The sequence below is a fragment of the Myxine glutinosa genome, chromosome 1, assembly GCF_964187855.1.
Source record: "Myxine glutinosa chromosome 1, kmMyxGlut1.1, whole genome shotgun sequence".
Taxonomy (NCBI): domain Eukaryota; kingdom Metazoa; phylum Chordata; class Myxini; order Myxiniformes; family Myxinidae; genus Myxine; species Myxine glutinosa.
In genome coordinates, this window is record NC_136261.1 from 309,229,158 (window position 1) to 309,248,129 (window position 18,972).

Sequence of the window (18,972 nt, forward strand, 5' to 3'; positions counted from 1 at the left end):
CCGCAAATGTAAACATTGATTTTCAGATTTTCCATGTAATAACGTTTCCAAAAATGTATAGGTTTGCTAATCTACCATGATTTTGAACGAAAAAACATAGTGAACCTGACTAAATCAAACATTGTGAAAATTACTGGAACTAAAAATGGAACTCCTTTTGTTTCAAGTGCATAAAACAAAATCCTTACATTCTATAAAACAATTCCACAAACATCATGATGCTTGCTAGCTTGCTTACCGTATTTCACATGTGCAATATCACCCACAACCATCTCTGCTACAGGGATTTGTACTACTTGTCCACCACGCATCACCGAAAACTTCTGCTCCTGTTCGATGCGGTTCTGAAGGCCACGGAATTGCTTTTCTTTACTCCAATCGTTGAACGCGGTGACAACAACAACACAGGCAACGGACAGCAAGATAGCTGCACCTTCAATCCAGCCAGCCTCTGCCTCGCCATCTTCCTCAACACTGCCCAATGCTGCCCCACACACTGAAACAGGAGATATTGCTCATATAGTATGCAAAGAAACAACATTACTTGCACCAAGAGTTGGCAAACAAAACCACAAACAAGAGCAAAATCGATGGCGCGCCATCACAAATCACAACACTTCCCACTTTAAGTAAAGTTTAAAGATGGCAAAAAGTTCTACCAGGAATGGTCAGTCCAATTTCAAAGTTTGAGTTAAACAAAACTTCCCATTTTGACACCAAGTCCACACCCTGGGGCATGAAGTGGTCGTCCAATCCAAAAAATCCATTAGATACTTTATGAAACCCCCAATGTTGATTGCATACACAATGTTTCTTAAAAATAAAAAATAAAAAGTGTCCGTAATTGCATTTTTCTTATCCTGACCCTTGATCCCACCCGGGGGGGGGGGGGTGGCGGCAAAAACGATACTGCTCTCACACCTTCTTGGCATATGGCGATCATAACTGTCAGGTTTGGTGAATTACTGCAAAATCCTTTAGGAAGAGATAGCATGATGGACGGACAGATGGACAAAGCCAATTAAAATATCCCCCCCGTTTTTGTTATTTTTCAAAAAGGGTGGGGATAATAATCCACTTTAACAAAAAGGCCAAACTCAAATAAGAGCTAATCGACTGAAAGAGGCCAATTCACTGTCGATGGAACAGAAGGAAGGCAACGGACAGCTGAGGACTGTCTGACTGTAGAAAGCTGAGGTTTAATGGGGATAGAAAACATCAAGGTGTTGGATGGGGAACCTGAGATGGTGGTGAACCATTATCTTGAAGCCCTGGAGGGAAGAATGAAACTGGAGAGACTAGGAAATTTTGTTCCACAGGTGGTTTAAAAAAATAATAATTAAAAGGAGTGAATGAACCATTTCTCACGCTTGTGTAATTTTCTATCTATTTTTGTTTGATGCCCTAAATGCATTAGAGATGGCTTTCACAGGAAAATTTAAGAGATTGCAAGTCACATGCTTCACAGGCTTTGAGTACATGCTTTAATGTTCAATATTTTTCAGGATTATGAATGTGCAAAAAGACAAGCTTGTGAAACTAATTACTTGGATTTCGAAATGTTTACATAAACAAAAAATAACGAAATCGAAAAGACAAAATTGAGCGATTTAACGAGCATGGGGGGTGGGGTAGAAAGCTGAGGTTTAATGGGGATAGTACAAAAAGTCTTGCAAGTAGATTGCAAAGATTTCTTGCAAAGATTGCAAAGATTGCAAAGCAATTGCAAAGATTGCAATTGCAAAGCAAGATTTCTTGCAAAGATTTCTTGCAAGTACAAATAGTACTTCAGATTGCTCTTAGGTGACTGATTAAAATACATCAACGACAGAAACTCTTCCAATTTTTAAAAAACCAATTACCATCTAATTTGATATACAAAAGTGCTGTTCACCATGTTCAGAACAGCATTGACAAAAGCATAAATTGACCTTTGAGAAACTCTTCTATCCCACTTAGGCAATCTAGGTCAAAGGCAAAAGTATATTTGTTCATGAAAAATAAAAAGGAGATGAAAGCAGAGGGGCAACCAAAAGGTCAGGCCAAGGGAGGTGGAAGCAGGAATCAAGGGGAAACATGGGGGCTGAGGGGGAATGGGAGACGAGAGGAGGGGAGGGGGGATGGCATGGTGAATTTTAGAGTAAAAATAAGAAAGGAAAATGGATCAGTGAAAATAATGAGAAATGGGATGGGGATAAAAGTGTGAGAGGAAGGAGAGTGGTTGGAGGCTATGGCCATTCAAAAATGACTCAACAATGATGAATGAATGAATACGGTAATGGAATTAAAAAACAATTCTACCAACTCAACTGTTAAAATAAAAACATTCAAAAAAACCTCTTCACCTTCAGGCAAATAACTCTTCCATTGAACACACAAATTGGAAGGGAACAATTGCTCCACCATCATTTTACATACAGGGTGAGTAGGTGATAAATGTTGCTTCTGGGACACCTCCGTTTAACATGGGAAATCCCTATCTAATGTCATTTACCCCCCTGTTTTTAAAAAAATCATAAACACCTCTATTTCTCCCTCTATGAACCTATAATCCTTCTCGCCTTATGAACCTATAATCCTTCTCGCCTTATGAACCTATAATCCTTCTCACCTTATGAACCTATGATCCTTCTCGCCTTATGAACCTATGATTTTCTTCCTTTATGAACCTATAATCCTTCTAGCCTTATGAACCTATGATCATTCTCACTTACATGTAAATTTTACCCTATTCCCCCCACTACCCCCTTAATGTAGTTCCTTAGACCACTCTGCTAATGAGCCTATAAATATATTATCTCTTTCTAACTTTTTTAAGAGTTCCATTCTCCTATAGAACTCATCCCCATCAAGTATATTTATAAAGTATACAGGTTCCTTAACCTTTTGTTGTGAAAGTATAAAGTGGTATGTTTCACGGAGGGTTCTTGTTTGACCTCCTCCTCTCCCACATACCATTTTAAAATTATAATATTTATTATCCGATTGATAACCATTAAAGTTCTCACTCCACTCTAATATATTTTTCTTCCCACCCTCCATTACCCCACTTAACAAATGAATACGTTTATCCGTCTTGAGAACCTTCTGACCAGTGATTCTCTCAACCTCTTGAATCTGATATTTTTCACATTCGTTATGTTTTCCATTTATATACCAAGGTTGATTACACCTCCACTCTTTAGTCTGGTTGATACTTGGTTCTATCATTTATATAATAGTAAAAAAGGTGGCGGTAGCCCGTTAAAATCCCTAACCCCCCTTTTTAACTTATCACTTATATATATATATATCTTATATACTTATATAACCATAAGGGAGACGATCAATTCCATTTTCTAAAATAAACCTCTTATCATCAAAAGCCCCCAATGCTTTCTTATTCACCTCTTCTGAATATAATTGATGTTTATAACTTCTTATTCCATTAATCTTTCTAAACTCTTCTTTCTTTGTTGTTAAACAGTTATAATAATCCTTAAAGTTTATTGTTTCTTTAATGACATTTTTCTTTATACCTTTTAACTTCTTATCAGTCTTTTCAACGTTATTCACAATGTATTTATAAGCATAAGCCTTCGACCTCAATCCCACAAATTCACTCATAACATTTCCTCCCAATTCATCCTTGAACTTTCCAATCACCTTTTTATTTTTAGAAGAGAACAACTCACTCTCTGGACTGTAATTACTTGTATCATAGATATTAATGTCCTTTTTCATATCTGAATAAACATCATCAGTATTAATTTTCAAAATAAAACTATCAGTATCCATATACAACAATGACACATTATCCTTATACTTTGATTTTAGATTAATATAAAAGTAATCATACATTAATGACTTTGACAAGTCAAGAATTGATGTTCCAATGTAAATAGGTTTGTCCATTTCAATACTCTCTTTAACCAAATGGATCGCACAAAAGTTCTCAGTAAAGACCTCAGCTCTAGTAAAACTCGGTCTATTAATTAATTTTGATGCTTGTTCCCAAGATGTTGCTAGTCTGATATTTTGTCTTTTCCTCACATTCTCCATGGTCTTACCAAAGACCGCATTATTCATTAATTTATAAAAGTCTTTCTCAAAATCTGTTTTTGACTCTGTTCTTCTTTGTGTATTAAAATCAATGTACCCCTTTAACCAATGACTTTGATTGAACTTTAGAACCCTGTGGATCTTCTCTACTCTTAGACCTTTTGATAAATATTGTCGCAAATTTCTTTGGTGTAGTACATAATTTTTCTTGTTATATAATGTAGTAAGTAATTTTTCTGTTGATTCACCTATATCAAACGATCGTTGATAATCACTCAACCATTCTTTCTTTGGACTTTCTTTCTCACAAGCAAATGGAAGATCTTTATGTTTGATATGAAGTTCTTCAGGATATTTTAAATCAACCTCAAAATAATAACCAACCTTTGAATCATCCAATTGTTTTTGTGTAGAGATACATACATCTTGTAAAACCTTTGTGTAGTCTTTTTCCTTTACCCATCTTAGTTTCCCATAAGGAAGAGCTTGAGACATTGCCCAGCCATACAAGTTGTTTGCGTCATAGTACATCAAGTAAGAACTCTCTTTCGTTGAATCATAATTTGGAAGATATTTGTTATTTGCTTTTGAGTAGCTGCTCGAGCATACTTGTGAAATTCCACCTCTTTTTGCCTTTTCAATCATCAAAAGCATATCGACATCGGTTATCAAATCCAAATCTTGTTTTGTCATTTTCAACATCGCGCTCCAAGCCAATCCAGGTGCTGTGTAGTAGTGAGCAGGATCCAATCCATATCCAGTGCGACAAACAGATCTAAAGGCTTCAAATACATCGGCCAATAAAAGCACATCAGTTTTGAGATACAAATCGTGATACTCACCAAGATTCTTGATGTTATATTTTTCCCAAACATTTTGTGCGTGTACATAATCTTTATCAGATATATGACTGTTGTTTAATTTGTTATCGAAATTTTCTTTTAAAGGAAGTTGTGTTTCATTGAATCTCTCAAATGAGTCCATATAGTCATAGGGGTAAATTCCCTTTTGTGTTAGAAAATCTTTATCTGAAAAATACTCTGAAAGACATGGAAACTCTTTTAGATTTTGAACCAAGTTAGCCAATGGACTTGCCATGAATTTAAATGTATCAAGAAATCTGATATGAGTAATAGGAGATGTGTGAATTGTTTTTGTGAATGAAATGTATTTCTGATCTGTGTTAGGAATTGCTGAAATGTGTCCAGATGTCTTTGAAAGTTCATTAATAAATAGATGCGTATCATAATGAGCATTGTTATGAAGAAAGACAGGAATGAAAGAGGGGAGTTGATAATTAATATTACAACTTTGATGAGCTGGACCTCTATATTTACCAGTGAGATGACAATGATCTCTAACCTTTAGACCTTCACCAATTTTTTCCTCACAAATATGACAAACATTGTTTTTTCTAAATTCCCTTTTCTGTTCACTCGTCAAAGACATTGGTTTATTAGTTTCTCTCATTATCTTGGTTAATCGGACACAGTCTTTTTCTAGTCGTTTCACAAACTCCTCTGGGGTATTTGAGCCTCTATACTCCTCTAACTTGTTATATTTATCACCAACGGATGATTTGATATAATAACAAAAACCACAAGGAGTATGTTTTTGATATTTATTTGTGTATGAATCTTTTGGATCTGGAGAAGCAGTATCTATTTTTTCTAGAATACTTTCAAAATCAGCATATATAACAAATGGATGTTTGATCTTTTTCTTTTCATCTTTGAATGTGATATTTGAGCCTTCTTTAGGCATATTGATTACCGTTGATTTATGTTCACCACAATAATTTGAATGTTTATCTAATCTTTCTTGTGTATGGAAGAAGTTAAGACAACGCAAACAAATATATATTTTATTTGTTCTTTTACATACTTGTGGTTTTATTAATTTAGCAATATCTTTAATGTATGTATAATGTGAATTTTCCTCTGAATTAAAATATAGAAGATTAATATGAGTTTGTTTACAATTGTCAGAAAGCTTTAAAACCTGAATGCTGTTTGTTTCTGTTAGACCATAAACATTAACTGATAAATTATTTATCTTTTCAAATTTAGGAATATCATTTAAAGCCATCGGAAACTTTAGATCTTTCGTATTTAATGTATTCTCATATTTTTTATAATGAGATACTCTTTCATCATGAAAATGTGGAGGATGTAAGTGTGCTAGAATAGACCAGAGAAAACATTTATTGTCTTTATTTTTGATATTGATAACTGCTTTTCTATTTTTGATAACACTGGGTAAATCAATGTAGGAAGAAGCTTTTAGAGGATCTGATTTAAGAATATGAATGTCTATGTAAATAATTTTTCCTATATTGAATCCACTTCCTACGATTGAATTATCCACATCTTGCTCTTGTTTAATAAGTTCATCATAGACTCCTGATGTTTTAAAATCTTGATATGAAGATATAAAGTGTGGCTCAGTTCTCATGTATGGTGTATCTATAACTCCTTCGTCCTTTGTCATTTCTAATTTTACTCCCATATAAAATTTAAGTGGTTTCATTTCTTTTAGTGTTTTTTCAATCAACGTTTGAACAACAGGTTTAACTCTTTCTACAGCATCAACTATAGACTCTGGTTCAGGAGGTTTGAAGTTAAAGACTCTTATTTTAATATGTTCTTTGAATGCGCCATCAGAGTTTTTAGTTGTGATAAAATTTGATAAATGTAGAATTGTTTTAAGATGTATTTCGAAGCCTTTCTTGAGGATATTTTTATTACATGCAGAACAGTGTTTTGTTTCCTTCTGAATAGGAGATAGTAGGTGAAGTAGATTAAATGTGTGTTTGTTAGTTTTAAGGTGTCTTTTGTATTGTTTATATTCTTGTTCACAAACATCGCAATACGTTGCTTTGATCATATTTATTTATATAGTAAAATTATACTTAAAACAAAGTGCCTTTTTTAGAGGCTTTTTAAAAGATGAAACTGTGCTTAAAGTAAACACCTTTGAGCTTTTCAACTCGTTTTATGTATATAACTTTACTTAAAGTAAAACACCTTTGAGTTTTTCAACTCGTTTTATGTATATAACTTTACTTAAAGTAAAATACCTTTGAGCTTTTCAACTCGTTTTATGTATATAACTTTACTTAAAGTAAAACACCTTTGAGCTTTTCAACTCGTTTTATGTATATAACTTTACTTAAAGTAAAACACCTTTGAGCTTTTCAACTCGTTTTATGTATATAACTTTACTTAAAGTAAAACACCTTTGAGCTTTTCAACTCGTTTTATGTATATAACTTTACTTAAAGTAAAACACCTTTGAGCTTTTCAACTCGTTTTATGCATATAACTTTACTTAAAGTAAAACACCTTTGAGCTTTTCAACTCGTTTTATGTATATAACTTTACTTAAAGTAAAACACCTTTTTTTTTTTTTTTTTTTTTTTTTTTTTTTTTTTTTAATTTTTTTTTTTTTTTTTTTTTTTTTTTTTTATTTTATTTTATTTTATTTTATTTATTTTTTTTTTTTTTTTTTTATTTTTATTTTTTTTTTGTATACAAGATCGAGGCTCGTGAAAGAGCTAACAATAATCACAAAAAAGACAAACCAACTCCTCTCTGGGGGAGCAAGGCCAGAGAGGAGTCGGTAGAAGACAGAAAGACCACCAACCTGCCTGCGGTGAGTGAGTGAAAGGCCCTCGGAGTTGACTACATCGCAGGAGATTCCAATGATTCTGAAAGCTTTGGCCTCAACAGCGTGAAGCCGAGCAAGGTGTGAGGCAGGAGCACCAGCCCAGAGGGGGGAACAGTATTCCATTGAGCTGCGGATGAAAGCCTTGTATGTGGTGAGGAGCTCAGGTGTGCCAAGGAAGGACTTCGCACGACGGAGGATGCCCAGTCGGCGACTGGCTTTGGAGGCGAGCTTGGAAATGTGGTTTTCCCAAGAAAGATCATGGCAGATAGTGAGACCCAAAAGCTTGAGCGACAGAACTTCTTGGAGAGGATTGTTGAGAAAGTAGATGGGAGGGTTGTCCAGTCGGTCCTTTCGGAGAGACATCGTAAGAGTGTGAGATTTATCAGGATTGAAAGACATGTTCCATTTGTTTGCCCAGTCTGTGATTTTGTCCAGGTCTGCAGAGAGTGAGGAGGCTGCAGACTGCTGATCTGAGGGATGAGGAATGGAGCGACATAGAGTAGAGTCATCAGCAAAGAGCTAGAGAGGATTTTCAAGAGAGTCAGAGAGATCATTGATGAAGACCAGAAATAGCACAGGGCCCAGAAAGCCAGAAAATAGCACCTTTGAGCTTTTCAACACGTTTTATATATATAACTTTACTTAAAGTAAAGCGTCTATGTATTAGCCAGAAAGTTTAGATACTCTAGTTCATCAATTTCAATTTCACTATCTGAGTCATCAATAAAGCTACTCTCATAACTATCATTTGAACACAAACTATTAGTATCATAACTATCTTCAGATCCTAGACTCTCAGTATAATAACTCTCAGAGTATTGACTGTTAATATCACTCATTTACATACCATTAAACTTCCATCAATATCTATATATTTTCTTTCATTAGAACTAATAACCACAATATTTTTTACATTAAATGTTATTTTCAAATAATCTCTAATAATCAGAGTACGGAATGATAGTTCACCACTAATATTCATATTATTAATTTCACCCACATCTTTGGGTCTATTAAAGAATATACAAATGTTTCCTCTAGAATCGTTGATGGTTTTATCATTCATTTTCAAAGCTTCTTTATCAATGATCTTTTCAAGCTTTGAGTAAATTGTTAGTAGTAGTGGAGAAACTTTTGTCAAATTTACTTTAATAGAGTTATTAATTAACATAGCTTGTCCTGTAAATTTAATAAAAGGACACATGTTATTCTCCATTATGGGTTTAATCCAAAAATTTCCATATTTATCTTTGTTCAATTTAACATCTTTGACATATTTTTCTATATCTTCCACCGAAGTAGAGATTGATTGAAATTTGTCTTTTGTGTTTTGAAACATTGTATTTATTAGCTAATAAATTTGCGTTTAGTTTAAGTAAAGTTATATACATAAAACGAGTTGAAAAGCTCAAAGGTGTTTTACTTTAAGCACAGTTTCATCTTTAAAAAAGCCTCTAAAAAAGGCACTTTGTTTTAAGTATAATTTTACTATATAAATATGATAAATTCTGAAGGATATTTAGAATTTCCAGACTCTCCATATGATAAATTAGAGAATTGTCCGGCTTGTGGTAGAGTGGGGCTTAATACAGAATCAGAAGCATATAAACAATGTATTTTCTGTGATTATCTTCTAATTAATGATAATAAAAAATATAGAAAAATATATAACTCTTTTAAATTAGAACCAAAAATGAATTACTTTACAAGATTAATAAGAGAGATGAATGTTAAGTATTATGGGGATAATACACCATTTCTTACAAGGGAAGAGACTATTTGTATTGAGGAAATGTATAAGGGTTTAATGATATTTATTATTCAAAATAATTTTAATGGAAATGTTAATACAAGATACTATATAAACAAAATAATGGATTATTTTGAAATTAAACCTGAACTCAGGATAAAATATAGAGTTTCTCAAAAAACTCAAAAAAAGTTAGATGACTTGTTTTCCAAATATATAAATGAATGATTTTTTACCTGTTTGGGAAAATAAGATAAAATTTAATAACCATAAAAATCTTCCAAATTCATTGAGATGTCTAATAGTCGGTTCAAGCGGATGTGGAAAAACCTGTTTACTTTTAAAGATGCTCCTTAGTCCTAATTTTTTAGATTATGATAATTTAATAATTTTTACAAAGTCAAGTTTTCAACCTGAGTATCAACTACTCTCACAGGGTTTTAATGCGGGTCTTAAAAAGGAAGACATTATCGGTTTATTTAAACTTCAAAACAAACTAAATGATTATAATATTGATGATATAATACAATTATTTTGTGATACACAGAAATCAAAATCAAAACTAAAACCCATAACTTGTATTCTCAGTGATAATACGGATGATATACCTTCACCTCAAGATTTAGATAAATCAAAAAAGAACCTCGTTATCTTTGATGATTGTGTTAATGAGAGAAACCAAACAGTAATGGATAGCTACTATACAAGAGGGAGACATTCTTCTTGTAATTGTATTTATCTTAGTCAGTCATATTTTCAACTCCCTCGGCGCTCAATAAGAAACAATGCTAATACTTTTATTTTATTTAAGTTAAATTCAATAGATACAAATAATTTTTGGAGAGATAATTGTTCTACATTACGTAGTAAGAAGGAATTTGAAAATAATATGAAACACACGATCGGAAAATATAAATATATTGTTGTGAAACAAGATGAGATACTAAATGATATTTTTCAATAAATAAATACAGAAAATGAATACCGAAGAAAGAGTAAGAAAGTTTAAAGAACATCAAGAGTTGCTTTCAAAAGTTGTAAAGCAACAGGAAGACATAAAGAAGAAAAGGAGACAGAAACTAACTGGTGAAGAAGCCTTTGAAAGAAAACAAGAGAAATTTTTTAAACCACTTTTAAAAACTCAACAAACGATTTCACCTACAGTTCCCATGGTAGAATTTACTCCAAAAAAATTTCAAATGCTCAAAGATTTTAGTCAAATGACAGAGCAAGAACTTGGAGAATTAGAATATGATGATGAAGGATTATTTCGGCATCTTGAGAAGGTAAATAAACTTTCCAATTATATTGTAGAAGCTCTTCAAAACAATGAATATTTGAAGGGTTCAAAAACCAGAGCAGGTCTCATTCCAACAGAAGAACCAGCACAGTTCCATCTTGTGAAAGAAAAGTTATTGATATTTAATGATAAATTGGTGTTCTTAAGTTCTGACCAACCAAATGTTGAATTAACCCCAAGATTAATGTTTCTTCTAACAAAAGATGGACATTCTAATTCACCTTATTTTGATGAACCGCTTGAAATGGAAAGAGAGGAAGATAGAGAGTATATTGAGTTGCTAAACACACTTGATTATGGAGTTTCTGTTGCTGGTAAAAGTAAGAAGAATGAGAAGGAGAAACATATTATTGATGCTTTAAGTAAGCTTGGTTCGGGTGTTAGTTTTCTTCCAAATGACCCATCACAATTAGTTAATAGGTTATTATTGTTGTTAGGTAGTAAGAAGGCTGGAAACAACAATTGTTTTAATGAAGCATCCGCCATTTTAGATCAGTTGATGAATATGAAAATAATTAATAAATGTCAATACAAAGATATTTTATTAGATATTAAATAAGATGAGAAGCACAATTCTTAGTTTTAATTTCACAACGAGTGATTACACAGCTTCATTCCCTTACCCACTACAACTTGACCCCAAAAAAGAATATGAGGCTTCTTTGTTGTCAATGGAGACTTATAATACCTTGTTTAATATCACAGAGAAAAACAACAAGTTTAGTTATAATCCAGGAAGTGGATATAAAACTATAACCGTTTCACCCGGTGCTTACGAGATTTCTCAAATATCTTCAGAAGTCTCTCGCCTTATGAAAGAAAAAGGTGATGAACCAAAAAATATTGTAATAGATATTCAAAAACACACTTCAAAATCAACTATTAAACTTAAAAATAATTATAAAGTTGATTTCACCATTGAAAAATCGTTTAGAGAGCTATTGGGTTTCTCTTCAAAAAAGGTTGAAACTAACGGGACGTCTTACAGTGATAATGTCATTCAAATATCCTCCGGTATAAATTCAGTATTAATTCATTGTGATTTGATTGATGGTGCTTATAACGATGGAATAAGAACAAATACAATATTTTCATTCAGCGCATACTCAACCCCGATTGGTTATAAATTTAATATGGAACCAAAAAATCTTGTCTATTTACCTGTGTCAGGAAAAACCATATACAGAGTAAATTTTAGGATAACCGACCAAGATAATCGTATGATATCCTTTAATGATGAAATTATATCCATCAGAATTCACCTACGTGAAGTTTTTCAATAAATAAATAATGGTTATTGTGAGAAAACACGAGTTGGGAAAATATAAAATAATTACAGGGGATGGGATGTTCCTTTCACCATACTATAAGGGTGAAGGTATGTTTCTTGGGAGAGGATACTATAAACCAAAGAGACAACGGGGTGTGGGACATCAATTTAGAAATAAAGGAGATGGGATAATTGATACTCTAATGGGTATTGGTTCAACCATCCTTAAACATAAAGACCTAATTGGTTCAACTGCTTCTGCCGTGGGCTCAGTTGCGGGTGCTATAAAGAGTATAAAAGATGCTCAAAAGGAGTCTCATAAATTACAAGCAATCAAAGAAATTAAAAAAGGTAAAACTCAACTATCTTCACAAGAACGACAAAAAATCATTAAAATACTTGGGTCAGGGTTTCAACAATTTTAATGCTATATAAATACAAGTATGGAAGCGATTGATAGTATCTATGATTTGGATGATACGATTATCATTTCAAACTCCACTAAAAAGGAAGACTATTTTAAGGTAAATGCTATAACAGGAACAGACTGGAATTCAAACGGAACAAAAAGTTTTGAAATAAATAATCAACAAACTTACTTGAATATAGCTGATAGTTTCTTGCTGTGTAAATTTAAATTCACTAAGGCTGCGAATAATACTAATGCTACACTCGTAAATGATTTCTTCTGGAAAATGTTTGACAGTGTCCGCCTGTATATTGGAACACAAGAGGTTGAAGCGGTTGATTATGTCTCTGCTACATCTGAAATGATGAAATTTACACTATATTCGTTTAGTGATAGAATGGGTAAGGGAGCTGTTGAAGGTTTTATTCCTGATATGTCAACAGGAACAAACGCAGACCCTGGTTATAGTCAAAGGAAGTCAATGTATAATGATGACGCAAAAGCAGAGAATAGTTTTACGGTAGCAGTACCTCTGAAAGGTATATTTGGATTTTGTGATTATGATAAAGTTTTGTATGGGCTTAAAATTAGATTTCAACTACAAAGGAATGATAATGTAAATAGGTTGCTTTTTGGGGTTGAAAATGCTTTTGGCGACAATAATAAATTTGTTATTAATGATTTGTGTTGGTATATTAGTGAATATACTCCTAATCTTAAAACGGAAGAGATGTTAAATAGAAGACTTAACTCAAAGAAACCGCTAAATGTATCATACCTTAAAAGAAGATGTCAACACGTTAAACTGGAACACACTACCTACACTTGGAATTTGGGTGTTCTTGAAGGAAAGCCACGATACCTATGGCTCATTTTTAAGAAACCAGATGGAGAGGACGGTACTAATAAGAATAATGCCCTGAGTGATAATGCTAAGGTGAAACAACTTCGGGTTTCTCTTGATGGGACATTTTATCCGCGAGATAGATTGGAAATTGATTGGGAAAAAAATGATTATGCGGAAGCCTACAAGTCTTACCAAAAGGTGTGTGAAAGCAACGGTAATAATGAACCTATTTTGGATATGGTTGCGTTTCAAAAACTTTATACAATCTACACAATTGACCTGAGTTCTCAAAAGGAAACTATAAAGTCTAATAGAGTGGATACTTCTCTATACATTGAAAGAGGAGAGAATGAAGAAGTTGATGCTTATTGTTTGCTTTTGGAGGAAACAGAATTACAGATTAATACAGATAATGGTGTTATGATTAATATCACATAGGTTTTTTCTCATAAATAAATGGTAGGGGTATATGTTAATCAAATCAATCTTGATAAATTAACATCTTGTATTCAAAATCAAAAGCCTTGTATTATTAATGTTAATACATTTCAAAGAAAAGGAGCTGTAAGAATTGATGTTTTACTCACAAGAGAGCAGGTGAAAACACTAAATGATGTTGGATCACTTAAAATTAAAATGACAAAACCTATGTTAAAGAAATATTCAATAGACGAGTCAAGAGGAGGATTTCTCCCATTTCTAATTCCTTTATTTGCTGGTTTAAGTGCGGCGGGAGCATTGACTGGTGGTATTTCAGCAGCGATAAAAACTGCTAACGAAAGGAAGGCACAACTAAAAGCTCAAAAAGAATTGGAAAGACATAACAAGGAGTTGGAGAAACAAATTAGTGGAAGTGGTGTAATTGTAGATTTTGCTCAAAAACTTGAAAGTCTACCTGATAAAGCTAGATTGTTAGTTGGAGATATGCTTTCCTCTATCGCTCAAGCGGGTGTTAAACTAACTAAACGGGGTAATGGATTGTATCTTTCTCATAAATAAATGGATAAATGGTTTAAACAATTTGGAAAGAATACAACGTCAAATATAGAACTCGCTAAGTATTGTAAAACACTAAAAATTGATAATGTGGTTATTTGTATGAGAGATGAATTAATACATATAAATAAGAATACAAAGAATATTATTATGAATTTAGACACACAGAATGGTTCTCATTGGGTTTGTATTCATAATAGTCAGGATAAATATTATTTTGATAGTTATGGTATGCCACCACCTGTTGAAGTAATACAATTCTTACAGAATGGTGTTTATCAAACATTTCAAGTTCAAGAAATTAATTCTAAATGTTGTGGTCAATTATGTTTATATGTATTATTTAAACTCAACAATAATGAAAATTTTTATGATATCATTTTTAATCTAATATAAATGACTTATGTTGGAAAAGATGGTTCTATCTTTGGAAAATCCTCTCAGGATATTGATTTATCAAATTATTATACAAAGGCACAGGCTGAACGACAAAAATATAGTGTAAGTAAAAATATTAATATGAAGAATACTTATAAATTAATCAATTATCCAAACCCTACAGATGCGAATGACTTAATTAGATTAAGTGATTTATCACAATATATATTTTTAAAGAAAACAGCACGTTTTGTTAAACAAGTAAAATTTACAACCACAACACCTGGTTATACTGACCATACACCTTTCCTCATTGAATTTAACTACCTGCTTACAATTGAATTTTATAAAGAAGGACATTTAGTTAATATGCGAATTAATAAATGGGGGTATGATATGTCTGATTTAGGGTATAATTGGTCTTTTTCAATAAACATAGAAGACCTACATGATTTAAATCAGTCTCGTAAAGAAGAATATTATCCACTTGGTGAAGATAAGGATTTATGTGGAAGTACAATTAGCAAACAACAAATACGTGATTTTAAGAAAAGAAAAATATATGATAGTATAGCGATGGTTCGCATGACAAAGAAGGAAGGTAATGAGATAAGGATAGAAAGCCGAGGAATACAAACCGATTTGGTAGTGGGAAGATGGGGTGGTATTACCTGTCATAATATTAATCTCACATATATTTCTGATACATAAATGGCAGGAAGAAGACTACAAGAGAATTATAATTTTTGTATTCAAGGATACCTACAAGAAAAGGGTGCTCGGTATTACATACCTTATGATTTGGAGCATATACATGGGAATTTTGTCATTAAAAACTGGCCTTATACTGATATTGTTAAACCCACAAATAGAGACTTGTTTAAAATATTAAATAAAAATGAACTTCTCAAAGTTATGAAATATAAAACTCTTTTAGAAATCGTCAACAAATCTTATTGGTATCCTATTATGAGAAAAATAATTATAGATACAAGAATATCTCAAAATCCAGATGAGTATATGTATAATATTCTTTGGGGTTCAAACTCAAGGGTAGCAAGGGATGAGGAAGGAGTTGAAGAAGAGAAGGAGGAAGGAGTTGAAGAAGAGAAGGAGGAAAGAGAGAAGGAGGAGAAGGGGGAAAGGGAGAAGGAGGAGAGGGAGGAAAAGGAGGAGGAGAAGGATGAAAGGGAGAAAAAGGAGAAGGAGGAGAGGGAGGAAAGGGAGAAAAAGGAGGAGGAGGAGAGGGAGGAAAAATATAAAAATATGACCATTCCTGAGATTAATGAAAGATTGAAGGTATTACGACAAATAAATAAATCTCAACGCACTGAAGAGGAAAATAAAGAATTAATGACTCTTCCGAACTTATTGGTTTTTAAATTTGCTATAATGAATTCAGAGCGCAGATATACAACATATAGTTGATGATGTTGGTGTTATTGACTTTAGTTAGTTTTATTTGTAAATAAATGGAGGAGAGAGTGAAGTCATTTCTAAGGATTCTTTATGTTTTAAAAATCAAGATAGAAATGTATATGTTGAAAACCAAAAAGGTTTTGGCACTATGTAGAACTTTTTCTCATAAATAAATATGAGTTATTGTCTCAAATGTAAAAAGAAAACTAAATCTAAAAATATCTCTTATGTTAAAGCTAAAAATAATAGAGTTTATCAAAAAGGAATATGTCAAGTGTGTGGTTCTAAAAAGTGTCAATTCATCTCTCCTAAAAGTGGAGGAGACATACAAAAGTTTTTGTCAGGTAGCAAATTTACAACAACTGGAATTCCAGGGGAATTACACCTTCCAGGGTATTCTTTCTGTGGCCCAGGAACAAACTTGGATAAAAGATTAGATGAGGCTGACAATCCTAAACCTTGGTCTAAACCTACAAATAGGGTTGATGAAGTGTGTATGAAGCATGATATTGCTTATGGGAAAACCACTACATTGACTGAAAAACATAAAGCCGACAGAGAAATGTTGTATAATTTGTCTTTGATACAAAATCCAACGTTGAGAGAGAAAGTTGATAGGTTTATTGTGAGAAATTTGATAAATGCTAAATTGAAACTTGGCCTTGGTTATTCACCCTCAAAAAACTATTAGGCTCTCATGATGTCATCAAGACTGAGGAGCTTTTGGCTGATGAATTACATAAACCTATAATCACAAAGTTTAAAAGAAGGAAAGTTTATTCTAAATACACCGACCACATATGGTCCGCTGATTTAATCGAACTAAAAAATGATAAGGGATACAAGTATGCTTTAACCGTTATTGATTTGAGGAGTAGATTTGCTTGGGTTGTTCCTTTGAAAAACAAGAGAGGTTATACTCTGAAGTTAGCCTTCCAACAGATATTTAATAAAAGTAAAAGAAAACCAAAGAAACTGTGGACCGATGAGGGAACAGAGTTCTATAACAAAATATTTATGAAATTTCTTAAGGGGGAGGGTATTAAATTATACAGCACCTTTAATGAAGGAAAAGCAGTTGTTATTGAGCGTTTTAATCGTACTTTAAAAGAGAAATTATATAAAAAATTCACACAACTCGGTTCCCAAAAATGGGTGTATTTTATTCAGGATATTGCAGATAATTACAATAATACAGTTCATTCATCAACAAAATCAAAACCATCAGAAACATTTACAAAATTAGAATATGAAAAGGAGATTAATTTGAGAAAGCCCAAGTTCAAAGTTGGTGATATTGTAAGAATATACAGATGGAAAAGTCATTTTGAGAAAGGTTATACAAAGAGATGGACTAATGAATTATTCAAAATCGTTGATGTAATGGATACTATGCCTTGGACTTACAAATTATATGATATGAATTGGGAAGAAATCTTGGGTTCATTTTACTCACAAGAATTACAAAAAACAAAACTGATAATTCATTAAACAACAACCATCCATACTTTCATCCACCCAGATTAGCTAATTTAATTAGTAGTAATAAAAAAAAAAAAAAAAAAAAAATCATAAGCCACACCCACACAGACCCCACCCACAAACCCCACCCACACAGACCCCACCCACACAGACCACACCCACACAGACCACACCCACACAGACCACACCCACACAGACCCCGCCCACACATAAGAAAGCATTGGGGGCTTTTGATGATAAGAGGTTTATTTTAGAAAATGGAATTGATCGTCTCCCTTATGGTTATATAAGTATATAAGATATATATATATATAAGTGATAAGTTAAAAAGGGGGGTTAGGGATTTTAACGGGCTACCGCCACCTTTTTTACTATTATATAAATGATAGAACCAAGTATCAACCAGACTAAAGAGTGGAGGTGTAATCAACCTTGGTATATAAATGGAAAACATAACGAATGTGAAAAATATCAGATTCAAGAGGTTGAGAGAATCACTGGTCAGAAGGTTCTCAAGACGGATAAACGTATTCATTTGTTAAGTGGGGTAATGGAGGGTGGGAAGAAAAATATATTAGAGTGGAGTGAGAACTTTAATGGTTATCAATCGGATAATAAATATTATAATTTTAAAATGGTATGTGGGAGAGGAGGAGGTCAAACAAGAACCCTCCGTGAAACATACCACTTTATACTTTCACAACAAAAGGTTAAGGAACCTGTATACTTTATAAATATACTTGATGGGGATGAGTTCTATAGGAGAATGGAACTCTTAAAAAAGTTAGAAAGAGATAATATATTTATAGGCTCATTAGCAGAGTGGTCTAAGGAACTACATTAAGGGGGTAGTGGGGGGAATAGGGTAAAATTTACATGTAAGTGAGAATGATCATAGGTTCATAAGGCTAGAAGGATTATAGGTTCATAAAGGAAGAAAATCATAGGTTCATAAGGCGAGAAGGATCATAGGTTCATAAGGTGAGAAGGATTATAGGTTCATAAGGCGAGAAGGATTATAGGTTCATAAGGCGAGAAGGATTATAGGTTCATAGAGGGAGAAATAGAGGTGTTTATGATTTTTTTAAAAACAGGGGGGTAAATGACATTAGATAGGGATTTCCCATGTTAAACGGAGGTGTCCCAGAAGCAACATTTATCACCTACTAGGGTGTTCCAAAAAGACCCGACAACTTTGGTTGTTAATATATTTAGTACCACAAATGATACAACGATACCATTTGTTTTATATGATACAGAAACTCAAAGTTTTCTTTATTTTCAGGTCTGGTGGTTTAATGTAAAATAAAATGGAAAAAAAGTTTGGAGAGCAAGGTGGGGTGCCAAACTGCATCAAAAGCTCGAGATATGGCCAGAGAGACGAGACGGCCTTGATCTGATGTCTGATATC

At 32.9% G+C, this 18,972-nt stretch overlaps 1 protein-coding gene across 8 annotated transcripts in view; it reads right to left on the reverse strand.

Moving 5' to 3' along the window:
- The window catches only part of LOC137439901 (plasma membrane calcium-transporting ATPase 3), a 480,661-nt gene that overhangs the window by 273,554 nt on the left and 188,135 nt on the right, over nucleotides 1–18,972 (reverse strand). For all 8 annotated transcript variants that reach the window (XM_078768504.1, XM_078768497.1, XM_078768519.1 and 5 more), the window contains exon 4: nucleotides 239–496. In XM_078768504.1, the coding sequence (XP_078624630.1) occupies nucleotides 239–496 (258 nt within the window). The remainder of the gene's footprint in view (nucleotides 1–238; nucleotides 497–18,972) is intronic.